The following is a 22,620-nucleotide window of genomic DNA, read 5'->3' as shown; positions in this document are numbered from 1 at the left end:
AATGCAACTTAATTGAATCCTGGACCAGAAAAATGACATTTGTGGAAAAGCTGGTAAAATTCACATAAAGTCTGTAGTTTAGTTAATAGTACTAAACCAACTTTAATTTTTGCTTTTGATTATTATACTACAGTTATGAAAGATGTTTACACTGACAGAATAGTATTTTTTTGCATCTTTTCTTTAGGGTTAAAATTATTTTACAGTAAAAACTTTATTTCAAAAATCCCCAAATCTCTCTACTTCTGATTGTGCTAAAAACGACAAGTATAATAGACACGGATCAAACTAACTGTCAGCTTTGGAGGGAAAATTGTAAAATACTGAAGAGAATTTTATGTCCATGGAGAAGCTGAGAATTCAGCAACAGAGACACGTCAATAATACTGCCCTTTTCCTTCAAAGCAAAAAGCTCTACCCGATGTTACTTTCACAATCTTTTTACAACTTTTACAATTTATCAGTTACTTTAAAGCATATTTTATCCTTCATTGGGGATTATGTAGAATATATATGTTACCTCTGAATTACTTTTAAAAGTTTTATAGACACATGGACATTAAGATATTCGTAATTCCATCAAAACTATAGTCTGACTCTTACTATAAGTTGGGCTTTATACAAGAGCTAAATTATCAATTAATGTGTTATAATATGCTTCTTTGAATAAAGAAGAAATGGTAATTACCTACTAGACCTTTTCTAAAATAATCACACATAAGAAAATTATTCTGAAACCACAAGAATCTTATAACCAATAATTTTGGGGTAGAAATCTCATAAAAGGGAGGAGAAAGAGTGCAAAAATGATAAGGAAAGGGCAAAAAGCATATTCAATAATTCAGTAGGCAAATTCTTACTAGAAACTAAGCGTATTACTTTGAGAATACACAGACTAGTTCAAATGATAATATTTTAATGTTTATCATGCATTCTTACTTGCAATTATCTGTTATAAGTCAAGAACAGACCACTTTAGCATATTGATTTTAACATCAGAATTTGTTAAAAAAATTTTCTAACTCAGAAAGCCGAATGCAGAAGATATTAGTATGTTTAAACTGTTAAAAATAAACTTCAGAATTTACACAGATCAGAATTTCTCCAGGTAAAAGTAAAACTATCAAACTACTGAAACGACCTTGAGGTAACTATATCATTGTGTATTCTAAGTAGATTAAAACTACACTCTGAAACATGATCATCTTTGGTAAATTTATTAAATAAGCACAGAATTGATTAGTCAGAAATGAGTGCCATGCAATGGCTGGAAGCACGTTAATAAAGAGAAGGCACCTTAACGAGCACAGATTTATAGATAGCCCAGTATGAAGTTGCCAGTGATTGCTTCTAGTAGTCTAATAAGAAAAGTAAGATTTCACTGAGAGTTTCTGTACCTGTCTCTGTTTGTTAAACCCAGAGTCACATGGCTTTAAGGAAGGAATAAAACAGAGTGAAGGACAAGAGCATAAAGTAATACATCCGATGCACATCTCTAAACGTCTAATACACACAGGCAGAGCTTGGTCATTCCTCCTATTTCCCCTTCACTCTGAACAGACCACGGACAGCAGCACACAGCAAGGAGCACACGTGCATGCATACACACCCCACCCACAGTAGCTGCATTCCACTCACGTGTGCTTGGTCATCTTACAATTATACTCTTAAAAAATTATATTATTTTGTATTGGAAGAATAAATCATGAGTCACACATTTAATAAGAAAATGAGGTACATCAAATTGGCTATGAAAAGTCAATATTCCTACTATATGCAAGTTTAACGTTAACTTAAAAATACTGAATAAGAAGGTTTAGTTACTTAGACTATCGCATGATCATAAAATATCTAGCCACACTATAGGTCATGTTCAGAAATACACTTTCAAATTTCAGTTTTGCTTCTTTGGGTATGTGGCACACAATAGATGCGCTAAATATCATTTCATAAGAATGGTCCCAAGAGCTTCTAGCTCGAGAAACAGACAACCCTTGCAAACTGTGATGAACATAACCATTTCAATGAGGTGGATTTTTAAAAACTCTAATCCAAAGCAAATAATCACTGCTGGCAATTATTCTTCTGTACTTAGACTGATAGTAAATATTCTTAAAATGCTTAAAATGATCTAGAGATGACTGGCAATTTGTACCAAAGTTAATTTACAACACTGTTTTAGCACATTAAACGGCAGGGTTTTGCTAGCCTAACATCCGATGTCTTTCTTTTAACATATTCGGTATCTGCAGCACTTCGTGGAAACCCTGCTTTCTAGTTTACACTATCGACCTTATTATCAATAGGTTTTTAAAAAGTTGTCTGTAGAGATTTGCAAAAATACCAAAATAGGAGTGCTAAGGAAATTACAGTTTACTACAGGACATCCAAAACACAAAAGAAAGCACAAAATTATTAACCTGGTTGGAAAATGCAACTTACTCTTCAAGCTACTTAAGAAATGGTTGGAAAATGTAACTTACTCTTCAAGCTACTTAAGAAATGGTTGGAAAATGTAACTTACTCTTCAAGCTACTTAAGAAATACTAGGTCAAAGTTGACCGATTAGGCATAACACTACATTTTAAGAGCAATCTTTTAAAAAACACAAGTACTGGCAGGGTATGGTGGCTCACACCTGGAATCCCAACACTTCAGGAGGCCGCGGTGGTGGATGCCTTGAGGTCAGGAGTTCAAGACCAGCCTGGCCAACATGGTTAAACCCTGTTTCTACTAAAAGCACAAAAATTAGCTGGGCTAATTTTTCATTGTGTGGTGGCGCATGCCTGGGTCCCAGCTACTCGGGAGGCTGAGGCAGGAGATTCACTTGAATCCAGGAGGCAGAGGTTGTAGTGAGCTGAGATTGTGTCCAGCCTGAGTGACAGAATGAGACTCTGTCTCAAAAAACAAACCAAAATGAAAAAAAAACAAAATAAAAACACAAGTACTCAACTACTGCAATGAACATAATTTTGTTGTTTTTAAACTTTTAAGTGTACTCTAGGATTTCATAACTTTACTGTAATATTATTTCTATGAAAATATCCCAATCAATTTAGCTGAAAATTGTTTAGGAAAAAAAGTCCTCTTGAGTTGAAGTCTGGTACAAAGACTTTCAAGCGGGAAGTGAAGACAATGTTTGACTATACTTTAAAAAAAGGCAAAAATGGGCAAATACTTTTCCAAATTCAAACAGAATAGTACAAATTCACTTCTAAGACACTTTAAAAGGTGTGAATGGTGTTAAAGCTGGTTGAGGCTACTGCGCAAAGTCACTGAGAGCTGACAGGGAGCACCTGTCCTGAGCCTGAAGCCTGAACACAACCTGAAATGCCTTTGGCTCCCTACCTATGGAACCTTTAACTTTCTTGTCCACGTCTTCTCCTGAACAATGAGAGACAGCTTTAACTTCTAAATCAGTGGCGAAAATAAAAATTCTCTACAGGTGAGCCCCGCTTTTTTATTTTTTGAGACAAGATCTGCTCTGTCACCAGGCTGGGGGTGCAGTGGTGTGATCTTGGCACTCAACTGATCCTCTCACCTCAGCCTCTCAAGCAGGGGACTACACTACAGGTCTGCACTACCATGCCCTGCCCGGCTATCTTTTTTTTTTTTTTTTTTTTTTTTTTTGAGACGGAGTCTCGCTCTGCCGCCCAGGCTGGAGTGCAGTGGCCGGATCTCAGCTCACTGCAAACTCCGCCTCCCGGGTTCAAGCATTCTCCTGCCTCAGCCTCCCGAGTAGCTGGGACTACAGGCGACTGCCACCTCGCCCGGCTAATTTTTTGTATTTTTTAGTAGAGACGGGGTTTCACCGTGTTAGCCAGGATGGTCTCGATCTCCTGACCTCGTGATCCGCCCGTCTCGGCCTCCCAAAGTGCTGGGATTACAGGCTTGAGCCACCGCGCCCGGCCCAAGACTTTCAGTTTTAATATCTTCATTCAATAGTTTTCATCAACATCTAAAGGCAAAGGTAACAGCACACTGGAGATCATGATACTGTGTTAACACTGCCTTTGCAGTTCTGAAATTCTTTATGATTAAACTTTGTGCTAATTATTGTCATGCTTTCTCAACAGGGTATAAAAGCCATCTAAATAAAGCTGTCCAAAGGTAACCAGTAAACCCTGTGGCTGAGGAGGTCAAGAAAGAATGACTTCATAGAACTGATAATTCCCTCGGTGGCCTTCAGGTCCACACTCTATGAGGCAGGATTTTCACCAGTTTTGTTCACTGCTGTATCCCATGAGAATAGCGCGCCTCTTACACTCAATAAATATTTGTTGAACTGATCATACAAGCATCTGTGGTACTCAATGTAAAATAACTCAGGGAAAAATGAAAGAATGAAGAAATGCTTTATTGCTCCTTTGAACATGCGCTTTTCAACGAAACACAGTTACCACCAGGAGCAGCATACCTTAAATTAAGGCAGACCACAGAGCTTTTAGAGCAACTCTTTTGAGATGACAGAATAACATGCCACTGAGGAGACCTGGCCGGACACAGGCCCTCAATACTGGGTCCTTCGCTTCAGCAGAGTCACAGAATGGTGTGAATGCTGCCATTTCCCAGTGGGAACTGGACTCAAAGAAGGTAAAGGCACCAATGAAAATATCCCTGGAAAGCTTTCAAAATTTTAAAGTATATGAAGTATTCAAATAACCTAGAAATTCTTCTAAATTCTAAGAAAACAAACCGATTAACACCTTTAGGCCTAAGAAGCATCAACAGATAAAAAGTCTGTGTGAATCTAAATTGATTGGAGTATTTGTACACCACTCCCATGACTGAGACAAAGATGATTTAACCAAAAACAGTTTGAGTTCTGCATCTTTAAGGCTCCATGGATTCTGGCCTTTGGGCAGTAGTAGCAGTAGTCATAATAATAATGAAGTACTTAAAGTATGCTAAGGCTGACTAATCCTTAAATCAGACCTATGAGGCAGGTCTGCTTTTCCTGGTGAGAAAGCTGAGAATCAGAGGTGTGAAGTAATCTGTCCAAGGCAAAGAGCTCATCATCAGGGTCTGTTTACCTCAAAAGACCAAATACCTGACTAAGTCACGCTCAGGACGAACGGGGTGGAGCCACCAGCATGGCGGTGAGCGCCACAGTCTCCTGCATTCTAGTTCCAAATCTGGCACCCCTTCCCGTATCCCTCAAGTAAGTCTACATGTTCCATCTGTGCCACGTGGAGACTAGCACTCCTGGGGGACCCTCAAGAGGGAAGGCAAGTGTAATGTGGGTGCCAGGATTCTGCGTTTATTGGTTTTATAAACTGGAGTTTTGATTAAGAGTTCATTTCTAAAAGCTTCTATGCTTTGGAAGTTTGAAAAACACTGTTTCTTTCTAGCCCTAATATTCGGGGGAGCATGTCTTGCATATAGTACTAATTTTTTAACCTGGTTTCACAAGAGTTGGCATATATTTTTTTCTCTATTATACAATTATTTTTTAAAAGCCAGTATGGAGGCTTATAGATATATCCAAATGTTTCACAGAAGTGAGGATTTATATTATTAATATATTTATATCTTTATATTAACATATTTTTATTAATGTTATTATATAGTATATAATATAAATATGTTGTATATTAATATAAATATTTTATAATATATTATTTATATTATGTATTATTAATTTATATAAATCTTCACTTCTGTGGAACACTTGGATATATCTATAATTTACCTGAGAAGTCCCCGCCTGGACTTCACAAGGTATATAAGCACTACAATGTTCCTTAATGTGAGAAAACTCAATTATTTTTATAAGGATCTAATTTATAAAGGTGATTCAGATGTTCCTCTTGGCAAATATATATATATACACGCACACACATATATATACACACACATATATATATAGGGGATCACCTCTATTTTGAAAAGACCATAGCTGGTTAACCTCTTATGGTCTGGCTTTCTTAACATATTACCTTGTGACATGACAATTTGTCCAAAAACGTTTGTGTAGCTCTTGACTTTTCTACAAGCTTTGTACAGGGACTGCTGACTGAGCAGAGATGGGACCAACGGGAAGTCCCACTGTCCAGAAACAGTTTTCTGCTACAGGGCTCGACGGGCTACATACTTTTCTATTAGGTACGCTCTGTTGGTCCAACTACAAAGTTCTGGCAATGTTCCCACGTACTGATTCTTTGCCTTTCCACCACAGCTTTCAATCTGGCATTGAACTAAGTGACTACTTACTTTTTCTAGGCTTCGACAAAACAAATTTTACATGCTATTGTCATTGTTAATTTCTTAAAAGCAAAGGAAGCTTAGTAAGCATCTATTATTTGCTATACTAATCATAAAATGATCTTTTCATAGTAAAATAAAAGCAAATGATATGGTTATTTTACTAGACAAAGTCACTAATATATGCAGAGTGCACCTTTGTTGAGCTTCTAAACACATTTCAAGAATCACATGATTTCCCCTTCTCCAAAAACTCATTTCAAAATTTGCCTAATGCTCCTTTACTGGTCCCTAAAAAAAACTACAGACACCTTTTAATGACATGTATTTGTCTACATTCTTGAGCATGGGAATAGCTACTATGTCAGCATGTCTATGTCATTAAGGCCACTAACTTCTTCACAGTATCTGGTTTTCTTCAAAAATTTGCTGAGGAATTTTAGCTCGGAGAATTGAACTGCATGCAATGAATCTATATGCTAAAGGCTCTCTGGCTAAACTAAAGGTCATTCTTGCATATAGTGATGATGACCCATAAAGATTCCATAAGCACTAAAGAGCATTATTGTGGTTTACTACGGATAACTGAAGTCACTTAAACACTTCAGCTGAAACGTTAATGACTTTAAAAGAATCATCAATCTCTCAACGAAAGCACCACAATGGTTCTCTTTTTCTCTCCTACTAACATTAACTCAAAGGAAATTAAAGCTAAAAAAATATTGCTGGCTGGGCGTGGTGGCTCACACCTGTAATCCCAGCACTTTGGGAGGCCGAGGCGGGCAGATCACAAGGTCAGGAGTTCAAGACCAGCCTGGCCAACAAGGTGAAACCCCATCGCTACTACAAAAATACAAAAATTAGCCAGGCATGGTGGCGGGTGCCTGTAATCCCAGCAACTCAGGAGGATGAGGCAGGAGAATCACTTGAAACCGGGAGGCTGAGGTTGCAGTGAGCTGAGATGGCGCCACTGCATTCCAGCCTGACCAAAAGAGTGAAACTCTGTCTAAAAAAAAACAACCTATTGCCTGCCAAACTGCATGTTTTAAGTTAAAAATTACAGATAAACTTAGGATGCAATATTTCACCATGTTAACTCTAACTCCTATGCCACATTTCAGCACAGCTATAGGCTAAACTGACCATATTACATGGGTGTAGCATAGTCTATAAATAAAACCGAAGTTAAAATACAAACTGGGTTCTTTTTTTTGAGACAGAGTCTTGCTCTGTCGCCCGGGCTCTAAACGAAGATTTTAAAGCTCATCACGAACTTATTTCTTATTAAGTACGAAGTCTTAGATAGTAGGGTTTTTTTTTGAGACCAAGTCTCGCTCTTGTCGCCCAGGCTGGAGTGCAGCAGTGCGATCTCAGCTCACTACAACCTCTACCTCCCAGGTTCAAGCGGTTCTCCTGCCTCGGCTTCCCAAGCAGCTGGGATTATAGGTGCCCACCACCACGCTTGGCTAATTTTCGTATTTTTTTTAGTAGAGACGGGGTTTCACCATGTTGGCCAGGCTGGTCTCGAACTCCTGACCTCAAGTGATCCGCCCACCTCAGCCTCCCAAAGTGCTGGGATTACAGGCGTGAACCACTGCGCCCAGCCACATACAGTAGTTTATGAAGTGATTCCCTCTACAAGGTTTGTTTGTTGGTTTGTTTTGTTTTGTTTTGTTTTGCTTTAAAGAAACCTACCTTAAGGTGTTGGCAAAAAATAAATAAGCAAATAATTTCTTTTACATGCTGAATGATCTGTTTATCTGGAAAATTTATTTTAACAAATATATAGGTAAAGAAAAGTATTACAGTACTGCACTAAAACTCAGACTAAGACTTAACTAAATGTAGACACCAAGATTGAGTTACTAAAGATGCATTTTTGGTCTAGATCATCTAGCTCATGTGTCTTTTTGTAGTCTCAAGGCTAACACTGGATACTTTTCTAAAATATTCCACATGTGTAATACTAACTACAGGCTTAACAGAAATAGTCAAAGGCAAAGCTAGAGCTCACAATAAGGAGCAACTACTACCATCTGAACACCCCTGATGGCTGCTAGAAAACGCCCTTCCTTATTGGAGAATCAAAAAAAAACCCATCCCATGTATTGAAAAAGGGGAAAAGCAGGAGGAAATGAGTGGAGTTAAACATCCACTTTTTAATTAATTCATGAGCCATAATTATTAGCATTCAGCTACTCTCTACTAGCTGCCCATCACACCACAAATGCAGAGTTAGTGAGCTGCTATCATCACAATTAAGACAGTCATTACTGAGGCAGAAGCAATGAGATGCCAGCGATCCACACCACAGGACTACTCCATTACCCTCGAGGAGTCTGTGGGTGAAGAAAGCCCCTCAGCAGCATCCTCCTTGATAACTTCCTAACAACACAAAACAGGAGAGTGTGGGTGAAAAGGGGAAGGGGGGAGCCAAACTGTGAAGACAAATGAACATGATGGTAAAATAATACATGACACTGAAACTCGACAGTTTATGTGAACAGATCTTCCCTGCACAACACTTTACAAAATAAACAGCAGTGTAAGTGCTGTAGCTTTTTGCCTTCTGATTTATAAAAATATATTAATAGAGTTTCTTTTTTAAAATTATTACTTTTATCATCAGAAACCTCTAATATTTTGGGCACAAATGTCTTTTATTGGATTCAATAGCTCATTGGAAGAATTTCCCTTATCTTGTTTAATTCCTGTCATTTGACTGAAATGTTCTTCCTTCAATACATCCTCTATTTTTTATATCATGGTGCTAATACATATATATATATATATATATATGCCATAAAGGTACTGTATACACATGTTCTTTACGAAGATATTAGAAATTACCAAATGTAAAGGCTTAGTTTTAAAAGTTTTGGTAGTAAACACTATATTTACAGGACAGAAATTTCTGGTTATAAACAAGTCAACACTTATTCGCTGAGACTGCTAGTCATTTTCCTTCCATAGACATTTACCAGAAATGAAAACAAATACATTTTATGTTAGTAATAGGTTATGTTTCTTAAAACTATGTATAAAATAACTTGCACTCTTTTACTATGTACAGGAAATAAGCAAACCTCGAATGCTATCTATGTTTATTATTAAATTAATATTTTTGTTACCCTTTTATATACTTACTAGGCCATTGTTCTGATCTCTGGGCAAACTCGTTTTTACTGATGGACGTGAGATGAGATGTTGGGAGCCGCCAGGGTAATACCTTGGCGTGTAAAGGTATGGGGCAAAGAATGGCTAGGGAAAAACACGTAACAAAAAAGGGGTAAACAATTACAGAAATGAAAGTGTACTGAGATTTTTCAAATGAAACCAATAACACACAACTCCAAAATTTTAATGCAAATGACAAAATGACAAAAGAAATTAAAAAAGCCTCACACATATTCCATAAGATACTAAACTCAAACTTAAGACATATTACTTACATTTTCATGTTGGTCATTTCATGTAAGCTTTTTTTAGAAAAATGAGCAACTAAAGTTTTGCACTTTACAGTTTGACACGAGTTTCTCTCTATATTTAATATGTTTACAAGCTTACCATCTGTCAGGTTCTAAGTGATTTAACCAATATTAACTCATAATCTTTTTAAAAGAAGCAGACTGGAATCTTAATACTATTCCTTACCAATAAAAGAGATTAGCCTAAATAAGACCAAAAAAAGTCTGGAATATATGAGAACACTCTGGTATAAATTCCAAGAATAATGTTATTACAAGTTCCTGGAGTTCACCTCTAGTTTACACCCTGGAGTTTATATCCTAAATAAGCAAGCACATTAAAAAGAAAAAAAAAAAAAGGTGCAGAATCCACTGTTTGTGTGAGATTTATAGCAATGGCATGCATTTGTAACCAGTTTCATATAAACAGAAGATACCAAACTACATGGGCTGAACATAAAGACTGAAGTTCATGAAGTTTTGTTACAGTGAGGTGAAACCTTGCCCACCCTTTTCACTCCTGCCAGCTTAGAAGAATTATTCTGCTTTTAACTTTAAGACTAAAAAATCTCAAATAACTACAGCGAAAAGTAGCTAGATTTAAAAACAAAAGAAAACTGTAAATGTTTTAAAAAATGATAAAATACTATTGAAGCATGATTACATTATTGTTATTCATGAAATTAGTGAACATACTATCTCAGGCTAGATGGTAAGGTAATCTTTAGTTTTTTAAAATAAGCTTCTCGGTTTCAAATTTTCAGTGGGCATCAACAGAGCTATTTTATGTAAACTTACACAGCAGATTTTAAGAATGGTAAATAAAAACCTGCATTTCACACTACCTACCACACAGTTAAATTTTAGAAGATGGAATACATGATAAAATGCTATTATTCCACCTTTGTCTCCTTGTCCAAATAGAAAAATGGAATAACATTTCTAGGGCCTCTTTAAACAGTACCTAATTACTTATATGGGCAACACTTTTCAAAAACTTAAAGTTTAAATTCTAGAATCTTTTCTTTGTCATATTTATTCTACATTCTCTTTCTTCCCAGCTCATATGAAATGCATTTACGCAGGCAGTTTAGGCACTAGGTTTCTATGACTAACTAGGTCCTATGTTTTCTCAAATTAGACTAAAGAGGGAGACAGCAAAAATAAGAAATTGCAATGCATCTTAAGAGAACAGTTCCAAAAAGTGTAACCCCAAGTTCATGCTCCATTTTCCTACAGGAAATGTTAGTGTTTGAGGTCGTTAAAGTGAGAATATAGCTTGGGCCTACTAAACTTGACAGGGCCTGAATACCACTGATAATTAGTTGCATTTCATTTTTTCATCTAGGAAATTATCTTATTTATATTAAGTAAAAAAGTATAGATGACTGAAGATAACATAAGACTCTAAAAATAGGCTATAGTGCTACTATTTGGAAAAACATCTGAGTTTCATAGCAGTACTTTCCCATTATTATCTCACATTTAAAAGACAAAAGCATATTAAGTATAGGTTTACTAAACTACTGGAAGAATTTAAGTTTATCATTGTTTTAAATGCCAATATAAGCTATTATACAAGATATAACAAATAGAATATTTGTTATATATGTTTATAAACAAAGAAACAGATTCCTTTGAAGCACAGGACAGTCACTGTTGACCCTTTGGAGTCCATTTACTTATCAATAAACTAAATAAAAGAAAAAAAAATCTAATATTCAGACCCTCTTGAGATCTAGAACACATTAAAATTCTAAATTATTTTGATTTCCAAAACTCCTACATTTTACATTCAAACTTTACATTTTTCCTATGTTAAAGCCAAAGCACAGTTTTAAAACAATAACAGAATCTACAAGCAGAAAACTGAGGTGTCCCTGGAACAAATTCTTAAAAATAAAGCTGCCTCCAACTTCCTTACCCTGTTGTAGAAGGGATGCTGAGGGCCCGTCATGCCGCTGTAATAGCTGCTGTGAGGCTGTGGCGACACCACTCCACCTGCGAAGGGCCCATTGAAGGACGTGGAAGAGCACACAGATGCAGGCTGGCTGTACGCTGATGGTGCCCTAGGAGGACCCTCATGTAGAGGGAGCGGCGGGTACGCCAGTCCTCCGATACTGATCTGCTCTCTGGCAGCGCGAACATCTGAAAGATTCAATCAGACCCCACAAGGCAAGAGAAAATAGGACGTTAGGAATTAGTCCAATTATCACATTCTTCTTTAGTTACCAGGCAGAAACACGACTTTATCACTCTTGCCAGGGATTCCAACTAGATTAAAAAAGAAGACAGAAAATCTTGAAAACTCACAGGCCTTTCATTGAGAACTGCCCAGCTACTTTGCATAAAAGCTTTTTCACCATTCGAAGTCACCAGTATCTGGATTCTTCTCTTCAGTTATTAGAACTACTGACTCATCTCTAACTCTTAAAGGATTTAAGATATTCTAACAATTCTTTTGATTCATAATGTTATCAACTATTAATAACTCATATTGGGTATTGACACATACAATGTTAGCAAAGACTGTGGGTTTGCAAATTATGAGACTGATCCACCTCTGAACAACAATAACAAATTCCACAGCCATGTAATATCCTTTGACATCAGCCTTGTAACAGGTACCTAGAAAACAGAATACAGAAGTAGTTTAAAGTGATCTCTTCACAGTTCCTGGAAAACTCAAAGGCAGGTCAGCAGAGCCATGTCATACAAAAGACTGTTTCAATGAAGGTTTTATGTGTGTGCATGTGCACAGAGTGGTACCTCCAGAACTTCATTTATTTCAAAGCCTTAATGTCACTACCCTGAAGCTCTAGTCCCCAGATTTAAGTTAATATCTGAAAAGTAATATAAAGATTTTCTTACTTCTCTGGATAGAGATCCCTATTAAGAACCGAAGACTGGTGACAGGCAAATTACAAAGGATGGACATCATGAAGTCATGACTGTATGTTAAAAGAAATCCAATTCCAAGGTTCCAAAGTAAGGACTTGGGCAGGGGCGCGACGGGTGGGGACAGGGATCATAATAAAGTGAGTTCCACAAATACTAACAGGATTTTCTTTACATTCTCAAAAGGATACCAAGACTCCTAATCTTTAATTTCATTAATTTTTCTGTGTAGTGCTTAGTTTAATACCTCTTGGTTTTTCTTAGCAGGAGAAATGTATACAAATAAGTTAGAAACATGAAAAATTCTTAGGACTTCAGATGAAAAATAAAATTTACTACTAATACCCACCTGCAATAATTTCCCGTAGTTTGGGATCTAGGTTTACAGTACATGGCAAAAAGACTTTTACATCTCGAGCCATAAGAACTGGGGTCCTTGAAGATAAAAACACCTCAAAATTTCTTATATCTCCATCAATTTCAAGCAGTGGCTCAACATCCTTAGTTGTTGGAATATTCTTTGATATTCTTCAAATAAGAAATCAATGAAAAAGGTTATCAATGTCACTATTAGAAAGGCAAATTCTGCATGTCACCTGAAGTTACTTATACAACAAATACACATCTTGGTCTGATTGATTTGGTCTAATTACACATTGGCTCACTGCAACCTCTGCCTCCAGGTTCAAGGGATTCTCCTGCCTCCGCCTTCCGAGTAGCTGGGATTACAGGTGTGCACTACCATACCAGGCTAATTTTTGTATTATTATTATTATTATTTTTTTTTTTTTTTTGAGACAGAGTCTCGCTCTGTCGCCTGGGCTGGAGTGCAGTGGCCAGATCTCAATTCACTGCAAGCTCCGCCTCCTGGGTTTATGCCATTCTCCTGCCTCAGCCTCCCGAGTAGCTGGGACTACAGGCGCCCGCCACCTCGCCCGGCTAGTTTTTGTATTTTTAGTAGAGACGGGGTTTCACCATGTTAGCCAGGATGGTCTCAATCTCCTGACCTAAGGTGATCCACCCACCTCAATCTCCCAAAGTGCTGGGATTACAGGTGTGAGCCACCACGCCCAGTCAAAAATCTATTTTTAATTTTTAGGGTTTTTTACATTTGTTTTTACTTTTAAGACAGAATCTTGTTCTGCCGCCCAGGCTGGAGTGCAGTGGCACAATCTTGGCTCATTGCAAACTCTGCCTCCCTGGCTCAAGTGATCCTCCCACCTCAGCCTCTGGTGTAGCTAAACTACAGGCTCATGCTACCAAGCCTGGCTAATTTTTATATTTTTCTAAACAGACAAGATTTCTCCATGTTGCCCAGGAGGCTCTTGAACTCCTGGGCTCAAGCAATCCATTCACCTCAACTTCCCTATTGGGATTACAGGCATGAGCCACCTCACCCAGTTTAAAATATTTTTTTTAATAAAAGAGAAAGAAACTCAAAAAAGTAGTATGGTTACAAAAAAAGGTAACAATGTGTACGGCCAGAATTCTACCGCCTTTGGCCATGGCAGGATGTTGGTGGGGAAACAGGAAGGAGAGCCGTACATGCACAGGCGTGTCATATGCTCCAGGTCAACTAAGCTGGCTAAGGTCACCGCTCAGTGAAGATTCACTGAGTTTTCGCTTTACAGATGACGACAGTGGCCTCAGACAGATTAAACAGACTGCCCAAAGTCACACAACTAGGAAAGAGAATCTGGTTCTGAAACCCATGCCTTTTAAATAGAATATCACAGTTTTTCCTTTGCAAAGAAAACAAGAAATGAAGAACTTATAAATAAATTACACAAATTAAAAAAAGTATAAGTTTTTCCTTTTTTAAAAAGGGTTTTGTTTCCTATTGTAAAAGTAATATATGCTTACTATACATGTATATACACAAGACAGAAAAACAGACAGGAAAAACATATACTTTTGCCAGTCAGACACAATACCTGCTAATATAATATGTCACTTAGTCTTTTATTATGCAGAATGTTTTGTATAACTGAGTTCAAGCGATATGTAAACAATTCTGTATCATGCAGAGACTCTTGAATGTAAAAATAAGTAATAGTCATTTAAAAACATTTATTAAACACTACTGTATGAAACCGTAGTTTTTGTAGGTCGAAAATGGTCAAATGTTGACAATTCCTGATCTAAGGCAGTAAGCAAGAACGAATCACTGAGGGATAAAGAGAAGAAAAAGAAAGAGAAGTTAAAAGACAAGGGGTACATGAGAAAACTAGAAACAACCCAAATGTCCATTAAGAGATGGAAGGATAAATAAATGGTGGTATATCCACACAGTGGACTACTACTCAGCACTAATAAAAAAAATGAACTACTGATACAAAGAACACGGATGAATCTCTCAATAAATTAATCCAGCCAATAAAGAGTACACAGCAGTATGTTTTCATTTCTATAAAACTAGAAAATGCAAACCAATCTGAAGTATCAATGCAGACCAGGGTTTGCTGTGAAGTTAGGAATGTGAGGCAGGAAGGAGGCAAGGGAGGGTATCAAAGGAACAGGTAGAAAATTTTGGAACTGATGGAAACATTCACTCTCTTGATTCTGGTGGTGACTTTGTGGGTATACACATTTATCAAACTCCTGAGATTGGTCAATTTAAATATGGCAGTTTATTGTATGTCAATTATACCTCAAAAAGTTCTTTAAAAATCACTGAATATATCTTTCCAATTAAACAAGAGTATTACCTGTTAGATTATACTAAGTGAGCACAGTTGCAGAGGAGCAGTAAGATTTTCATGCTCTTCAAAAAGTGAAATGGGAACCTTATTCTAATGTTAGTAACAGTTATAGTATTTCTTTGGGACTAGCACTTTACTGCTCAGACCCAATACTTGGCTAGTAGCCAAATATTAAAAGTCATCTAAGGGAAAAATCCAGAGAACACAATTAGCAAACAAGAAGAGAATATGATGCTGGTGAGAAAATAAGGGTAGCAATTTTATCTTAATTAATTTCAGAAAGTTCCTTTTACAGACACAGACACATGCACAAGACAGAAAAGTCCTGTGAGATGGGGTTACTTTTAATACATTAAAATCGTGTTCAAACTGATTATTAAATATATTTAAAATGAAATGGAAAACCTGGAGAATGGTTGCAAGTGGCAATCAAATCAGAGCTTAAACAGTTAAATAGGTAGTTCATCTATTTCAGGAGTTGAACACAAAATACTAAAAAGAGAAGCTAGAAAGATTTAGATAAAAACACACAGCTGACAAGTCACATGAAACAAATTAACTGCATTTTAATGCCAGCTCTGCTTTTGCCTGAATGCAACAGTGTTCTCAGTATGATGAACAATGCTGCTGTTCACAAGCCAACAGGCTACTGCTGGCTTCCAGATTGAAGTCTCTATTCTAACCTTCTGAGCTCAATACATTAAACTCTTCTGCTGAAAGAGATATTTATGTAAATGATAATCTTTTGGCAGTGGGCCATCAAAATCATATGTGCTTTTATTTTTCAGATATTTTTCCAAAGGTTAGCATTTAAAGAATTTAAGTAACTTCACTTTTCAATTAAGAGTGAATTTAAATTTCCAGTATTATGAATCATGTGAATTCAAGTTGCCAGCAGTTAAATGGCCCAAAGAAAGCGTTATAAAACCTCAGGCACCAATGAGCTCCTAGTAAGTCTAAATGCAATTTCCTTCTATGCTACCAATCTAGCAATACTTGTTAATGCCAAAATCAATGTAAGTTAAAAGCATTTTGATTATAAATGACAGTGGTTTATACAAAGTCCATATTAATTCCTTGGCAGAAATTGCACAAACTATTCATATCACTTCCATTCAAAATGAGGTTTTAAATTACATAAAAGACTTCTATTTTAAATCAAAATACAAACAGATTCTTAGAGCAGAATTTATGAAGAAGGTATTATTTATCACATTTTATCTAAAAGTAGCTGCCTAATAATGTCATTATTTAGTAGGGCGTTAAAAAATAAGACATATTTTCTTTAAAAATTTAAACACAGAAAACTCTTAAATGTCTTAGAATTTTATTACCTTGAAACAAATTTAACTTCTAATAGTCTCTCAAATACTTTCTACCAGTGAATGCCCATTTATTAAATACCATTCGTGTACAGAACACTTTGGAGATTCTGGGAGACAGACAGAACACACAGACAGAAAAGAGCCACTTGGCATTGCAGCCAAAAAGTCAGAAACAAAGATAAAATGGAGTCCATTTATACGCCCACTGCCATCTGTGAAAAGGCAAAAACCCGGGACGGGCGCGGTGGCTCACGCCTGTAGTAATCTCAGTACTCTGGGAGGCCGAGGCGGGTGGATCACGAGGTCAGGAGATCCAGACCATCCTGGCTAGCTCGGTGAAACCCCGTCTCTAATAAAAATACCAAAAATTAGCCGAGCATGAGGTATCTTGCAATTGCATATGAACTTAAGGATCAGTTTTCTGTTTTTGCAAAAAAAGGCCACTGGAATTTTGATAGGTATAATATTAAATCTGTAGATCACTTCAGGTAGTATGTTTAGTCTTCCTACCCACGAGCACAAGATGTCTTCCCACTTATTTAGATCTTTCATTTCTTTTGGCAACTTTTTTTAGTTGTCAGTGTACAAGTCTTTAACTTTCTTGGTTAAAGTTGTTCTGAGGTATTTTATTCTTTTAGATGCTACTGTAAAATGAACTGCCTCCTTAATTTCCTTTCAGATTGTTCACTGAAGGTGTACAGAAACACAACTGATCTTTGTGTGTTGATCTGTACCTGCTGATTAATTAGCTCTAACAGCTTTCTTGTGGGCTCTTTGGGATTTTTCTATATATAGAATCATCATCCAATTTGGATTCCTTTATTTATTTTGCTTGTCCAATTGCAATGGCTAAAGCTTCTAGTGCAAAGTTGAATAGCTGTGGTGAAAGGGGGTATTTTAGTTAGCTCAGGCTGCTATAGCAGAATACCATAGGCTGGGTGGCTTAAACAGCAGACATTTATTTCTTGAAGTTACAGAGGCTGGAAGTCAGAGATCAAAGTGCCAGATGGTAAGGTTCTGGTAAGGGCCTTCTTTTTGGTTTGCAGATGATCCTCTTCCTATGTCCTGACATCAAGGACACCACAGAGAGAGAAAAGCTCTCTAGTTTCTTCTTAGAAGGGCACTAATCCCATACGAGGATTCCACCCTCATGACCTCATCTAAACCTAATTATCTCCCAAAGGTACCAACTCTAAATAATGTCATATTGGGGGTTTGGGCTTCAACATAAAAAATTTTGGCAGGACACAAGCATTTGTTCATAGCAGCAGGCATCCTTGTCCTGTTCTTGTAACTTAGGAGGGATAATTTAAGTCTTTCACCATTGAGTACAATGTTAGCTGCAGAAAAGGGTCAAGTTAACCACTAAAATAATGATCTCAATGTCAGGCCTACATCCAAAAGCTTTTAAACCAAACAGCTTAATATAAAGTAGTCAATTAAGAAAATGAAGACTATGCTCCCCACACTATTTCCTAGCCTATTCTATTTACTGCAATCTTTGGAAATTCATTTTATGAAAAAAAAAAGTTAAGATATTTACTAGTGTTATATAAACAAGATGCAACCATTGGTTCAAAAAATAGGGTTTGTTTTTCCCCAATAAAAGTGCATACTTTAATAGGCCTATTTGGATAAAAATCCCATACAGATGGAAAGTGTACTTAACATTAAGAAAGCAGGGAAGCAACATGTCCCACAACATAGAACACTCAATTGGCTCAATCAAGATAAATTACCCTTTCAGCCAAATATCTTTTTTTAATATTTATTTATTACAAATGTCACAGTCAGTTCAGTAAATGCCAACAGTCATACAGCTTTAACCTTTAGTCATGAGAAGTACACTTGACTGTTCCCAAAGGGATATGTGAGGCCGTCTTCATTTCAGAGGAGCAGAAGTGACTACTGTTGTTTGCTCTTTAATGTTTCAACTAATCATTCCATTGTCTCATGAAGGCCAGTGCCTCTGACTGCTGAAGTTCTGAATATTTGCCTTTCCAGTCCTTTGAGGCAGATAATTGAGCCAAGTGAATGTGCATCTCTGAGGGAGTCGTGGCCTGTTCCATGTCCTGCTTATTTGCAAATGCTCCTAAAATGGCTTTTCTCAGCTCTCCATCAACATGGCAACTAACTCTGACTTGGAAATGCCAATTCGGTCTTGGTCACAACCGTCTGCTCCACAGCATCTGTGTTTGAATAATAACATCTTCAGTATGGCTCTGTCCTCCTAAATCCCAGACTCGGAATTCTATATGTCTTCTTAGTTGGTTTTGTTTTTGTTTTAAGACGGAGTTTCGCTCTTGTTGCCCAGGCTGGAGTACAGTGGTGTGATCTCTCAGCTCACTGCAACCTCTGCCTCCTGGGTTCAAGCAATTCTCCTGCCGCAGCCTCCCGAGTAGCTGGCAGTGCAGGCATCAGCCACCACGCCTGGCTAATTTTTGTATTTTTAGTAGAGACGAGGTTTCACCATGCTGGCCAGGCTGGTCTCGAACTCCTGACCTCAGGTGATCTGCCTGCCTTGGCCTCCCAAAGTGCTGGGATTACAGGTGTGAGCCACTGTGCCCAGCCGTGCATGGCTTTTATAAGTTACCATCTCAACATTAAATCTGATGATAGAAATGTTAGTAATGACTTTTCCAACCTGTAATCTGCATAAAATTGTGGTTTTTTCCTGTGTAATCCCCAAATTAAAATCCTCACTTCCCAGGTTCCAAACAGACTGGAAAAAAAGTACTTGAGAAAACTCTACCATGATTAAGCCCTGCTCACCCTCACCAATCCTCAGCAACAGGTCCTGGCCTCAGCAGCAACTCCAACTCGCGGCACCTCTGCTCACTTTGGCCTCTGGCTCTGCCTCTGAGCCTGGACTTCCACGTTGGATCTGTCAGTTTGTTGATATGTTCAAGGAAAATACTTGTGGTTTCATTGCTTTTCTCTACTGTTATTCTATTCTCGATTTGCTCTCTACTCGAACCTTGATTATTTCCTTCCTTCCGCTAGCTTGCGGTTTAATTTGCTCTTCTTTTTCCAGTTCCTCAAGGTATAAAGTTAGGCTATTAATTTAATTTCTTTCTCTTTTTTTAATGTAGGCATTTACAGCCATAAATTTCCCTCTAAGCACTGCCTTTGCTGCATCCGTAAGTTTTCATCATTCCTAATATTTTTGTAAAAGTATTTTCATCGCTATTCCATGAGTCACCTTTCCTACCATGTTGGAAAGAACACTAGCTTAGGGGGTCAGAAAGTAGACACTTTGTCTGCCACAGCAGAAGTAATCAAAGTACCAAGAGCTGAAGCTGTCCACATGCGGAAGACTGCATTAAATACACGACAGCTCTCTGCGGAGAAAGGAACTCGCTGGAAGAGAAAAGAGGCATCTGTGCTCCTGTGGCAGTCACAGAATATTCTCAAGACAATAATGCGAACAGTGCCAGGTGTTCTCACTGACACTCATTTTTCAAGGTCTACAAAAGTAAGTCTGCATTTCATAGGCATCCTATTGAGTAACTACACTAGGAAACAATGAAGTGCTTATATACTCTGCAGGCCGAATAGATCATCATGGCATGGCTTCTTCAAGTGTGTTTGTCTGTTTATTTCTGGTTTAAAAGAAGACATTTGCAAGTATCTAATGTGTCTGACTTACGTGTTTAAGGACGGTGTGATTAGGGTTAAATGGTGCAAACCATAAAAGCACTCGTATAAGTTGCCATGGAAAACATCGGCAGAGCTCAAAAAGTTATTATCTCACTCACCAGAAGAGATTACTCTACATTAAACAAAAATTATTCCCACTGAGGGTGTATATCTCCAAGATGATCTACTTGGCCAGAACATCAGGGCCCAAGATTACGTTGTTGTTGTTTTTTTTTTTTTGAGACGGAGTCTCGCTCTGCGGCCCAGGCTGGAGTGCAGTGGCCGGATCTCAGCTCACTGCAAGCTCTGCCTCCCGGGTTTACGCCATTCTCCTGTCTCAGCCTCCCGAGTAGCTGGGACTACAGGCGCCCGCCACATCGCCCAGCTAGTTTTTTGTATTTTTTTTAGTAGAGACGGGGTTTCACCATGTTAGCCAGGATGGTCTCGATCTCCTGACCTCGTGATCCGCCCGTCTCAGCCTCCCAAAGTGCTGGGATTACAGGCTTGAGCCACCGCGCCCGGCCAAGATTACGTTTTTATATGAAGGAAGGAAACCTATATACATGTAACTTAAAGGATTAAAAAAACCCTTAAACTCAGTAGAATGTCATCATGTACACAAACTGTCTTTGGCATTAAGGCTGCAATTCTGGCAACTAGATGGATGAAAAAAGAATCAACAACCAGGGAGCGTAAAATATAAAAACTCAAAGGGGATAGTATCTGCCTAGGTTCAAGCACAATACTGGTAAGGCACTGTCTTCGTTCATGTCTACTATGTCAAACGTTCTGAGGAAGGTACATTTAGGGGCTCTGTATTCCTCTTCTTATATAAACTCTAACAGGGAAACTATATTTAAAAGTTATGAAGAATTGAGAAGGAAATTTAAAAAGAACTAATTGGCTGAATACCTACTGTCTGCCATTCTCTGAGGCAGTTGCTTTACCTAGTTTACCTAACTTCTCTCTCTGCATCCCATGAGGTATTTATCATTTCCATTTTTAGAATGAGGAAACTAAGGCTCAGAGAGGTAAGCAACGGATGCAGCCCCATCATGGACACAGCGGCACAGCGGGTACCTGCTCCTGACTGCTTCAAAAGCTGCCGACTGCTCACTGCACTAGTTCAACCAGGAGCCACAGACATGGCTCAAAACCCCTCAGGTAATGACTTACACGTTTTTAACTCCTTAAAACTATAATAGAAAAGAATGTTGTTACATATTACATTTTAACACATTGAAGAAGATCAACAAATAAGCTATGCTGATAAGTCATTCTGGATTTTTCTTTTAGTTTCAGTTTTTTGCAGACTTGGAAATAAAGCTTCTCCTCCATCTTTATGCACATATTTAATTTCCTTCATCATTTTTTCAGAATCCGGATCAGCACTTTTTTGTTTACAAAATTATGCAAACCAGTACATTACACTACAGACTAGAAGCCTGAGCAAAGTCTGTAAAAATCATTAAAAACTTGCATGACATGACTTTCACCGAGTCAGAGAAGCAGATAACACTTCAAATAATTATAAGAAATGTGAACAACTCCAAGATACTATTGGTGATTCACCTATAAAACAATATTCCCAATTAATCTTTCAAGTTTCTAGAACAGATTAAATGAAAACATCCTGTCATTGCAAAGAACGTTTAAACACTGGTAACATTTGTATCTCCTCATGATTTAGGATTTTCCTACTGTTACAGTCCCAAAACTAATTAGAGAAACAAACAGATGTTTAAACCAATTTAGGATTGTAGGAGTCATCCACAATTCTCCAATTTTAATATTCTTCAGAATAGCTCATTTTTCTCACTAACTGAATTTATTAGAAAATGTTATAATTTGAATCAATAAACATATTAATTCTGCTTTATTTATTGGACTTCTGCATAAGATTTGGAAAAAGGCTTCCACTGGGGTAAAAGTCTAAAAACCAGTGTATTACTGCGTGATATCTACCCAGTTACGACCATGCAAGTAATCAGATATTAGTAATTCAGGTGACAAAGCAATACTTTCAGCTAAGGTAATGAGAGAAGACTTTAGTAAAGTGATGAGAGGCAAAATAATTCATAACTGACTCCACGTGAAAATAGTGTCTATCATTAAAAAGCAAAGCCTGTTTTTTGGCATCAAGAGTTTATACTTGATATTTTAAAATGTTCCGACAAAAGTACATGAGATCAAATTTTCATAGCTGTTTTAGGCACCACTAGTAATATCATAAGTTGCTACCAAGTGATGAATTGTCTATGCAATTGTCACCTTTAAGAAATCTAAAAGTGTCGAGACCATCCTGGCTAACACAGTGAAACCCCGTCTCTACTAAAATACAAAAAACTAGCCGGGCGAGATGGCGGGCGCCTGTAGTCCCAGCTA

The 22,620-nt window shown here is 37.5% G+C and overlaps 1 protein-coding gene across 1 annotated transcript in view; it reads right to left on the bottom strand.

Annotated features, from left to right (window-relative positions):
- Positions 1-22,620, bottom strand: part of KIDINS220 (kinase D-interacting substrate, 220kDa) — a 111,027-nt gene that overhangs the window by 9,046 nt on the left and 79,361 nt on the right. The window contains exons 23-26 of the mRNA XM_011960941.1: positions 12,919-13,097; positions 11,596-11,819; positions 9,352-9,465; positions 8,533-8,589 (exon numbers count right to left, since the gene is read on the bottom strand). Of these exons, the coding sequence (XP_011816331.1) occupies positions 8,533-8,589; positions 9,352-9,465; positions 11,596-11,819; positions 12,919-13,097 (574 nt within the window). The remainder of the gene's footprint in view (positions 1-8,532; positions 8,590-9,351; positions 9,466-11,595; positions 11,820-12,918; positions 13,098-22,620) is intronic.

Source organism: Colobus angolensis, unplaced genomic scaffold (assembly GCF_000951035.1).
Source record: "Colobus angolensis palliatus isolate OR3802 unplaced genomic scaffold, Cang.pa_1.0 Scaffold53, whole genome shotgun sequence".
NCBI classification, from domain to species: Eukaryota; Metazoa; Chordata; class Mammalia; order Primates; family Cercopithecidae; genus Colobus; species Colobus angolensis.
This window is presented reverse-complemented; position numbering and strand designations above follow the sequence as displayed.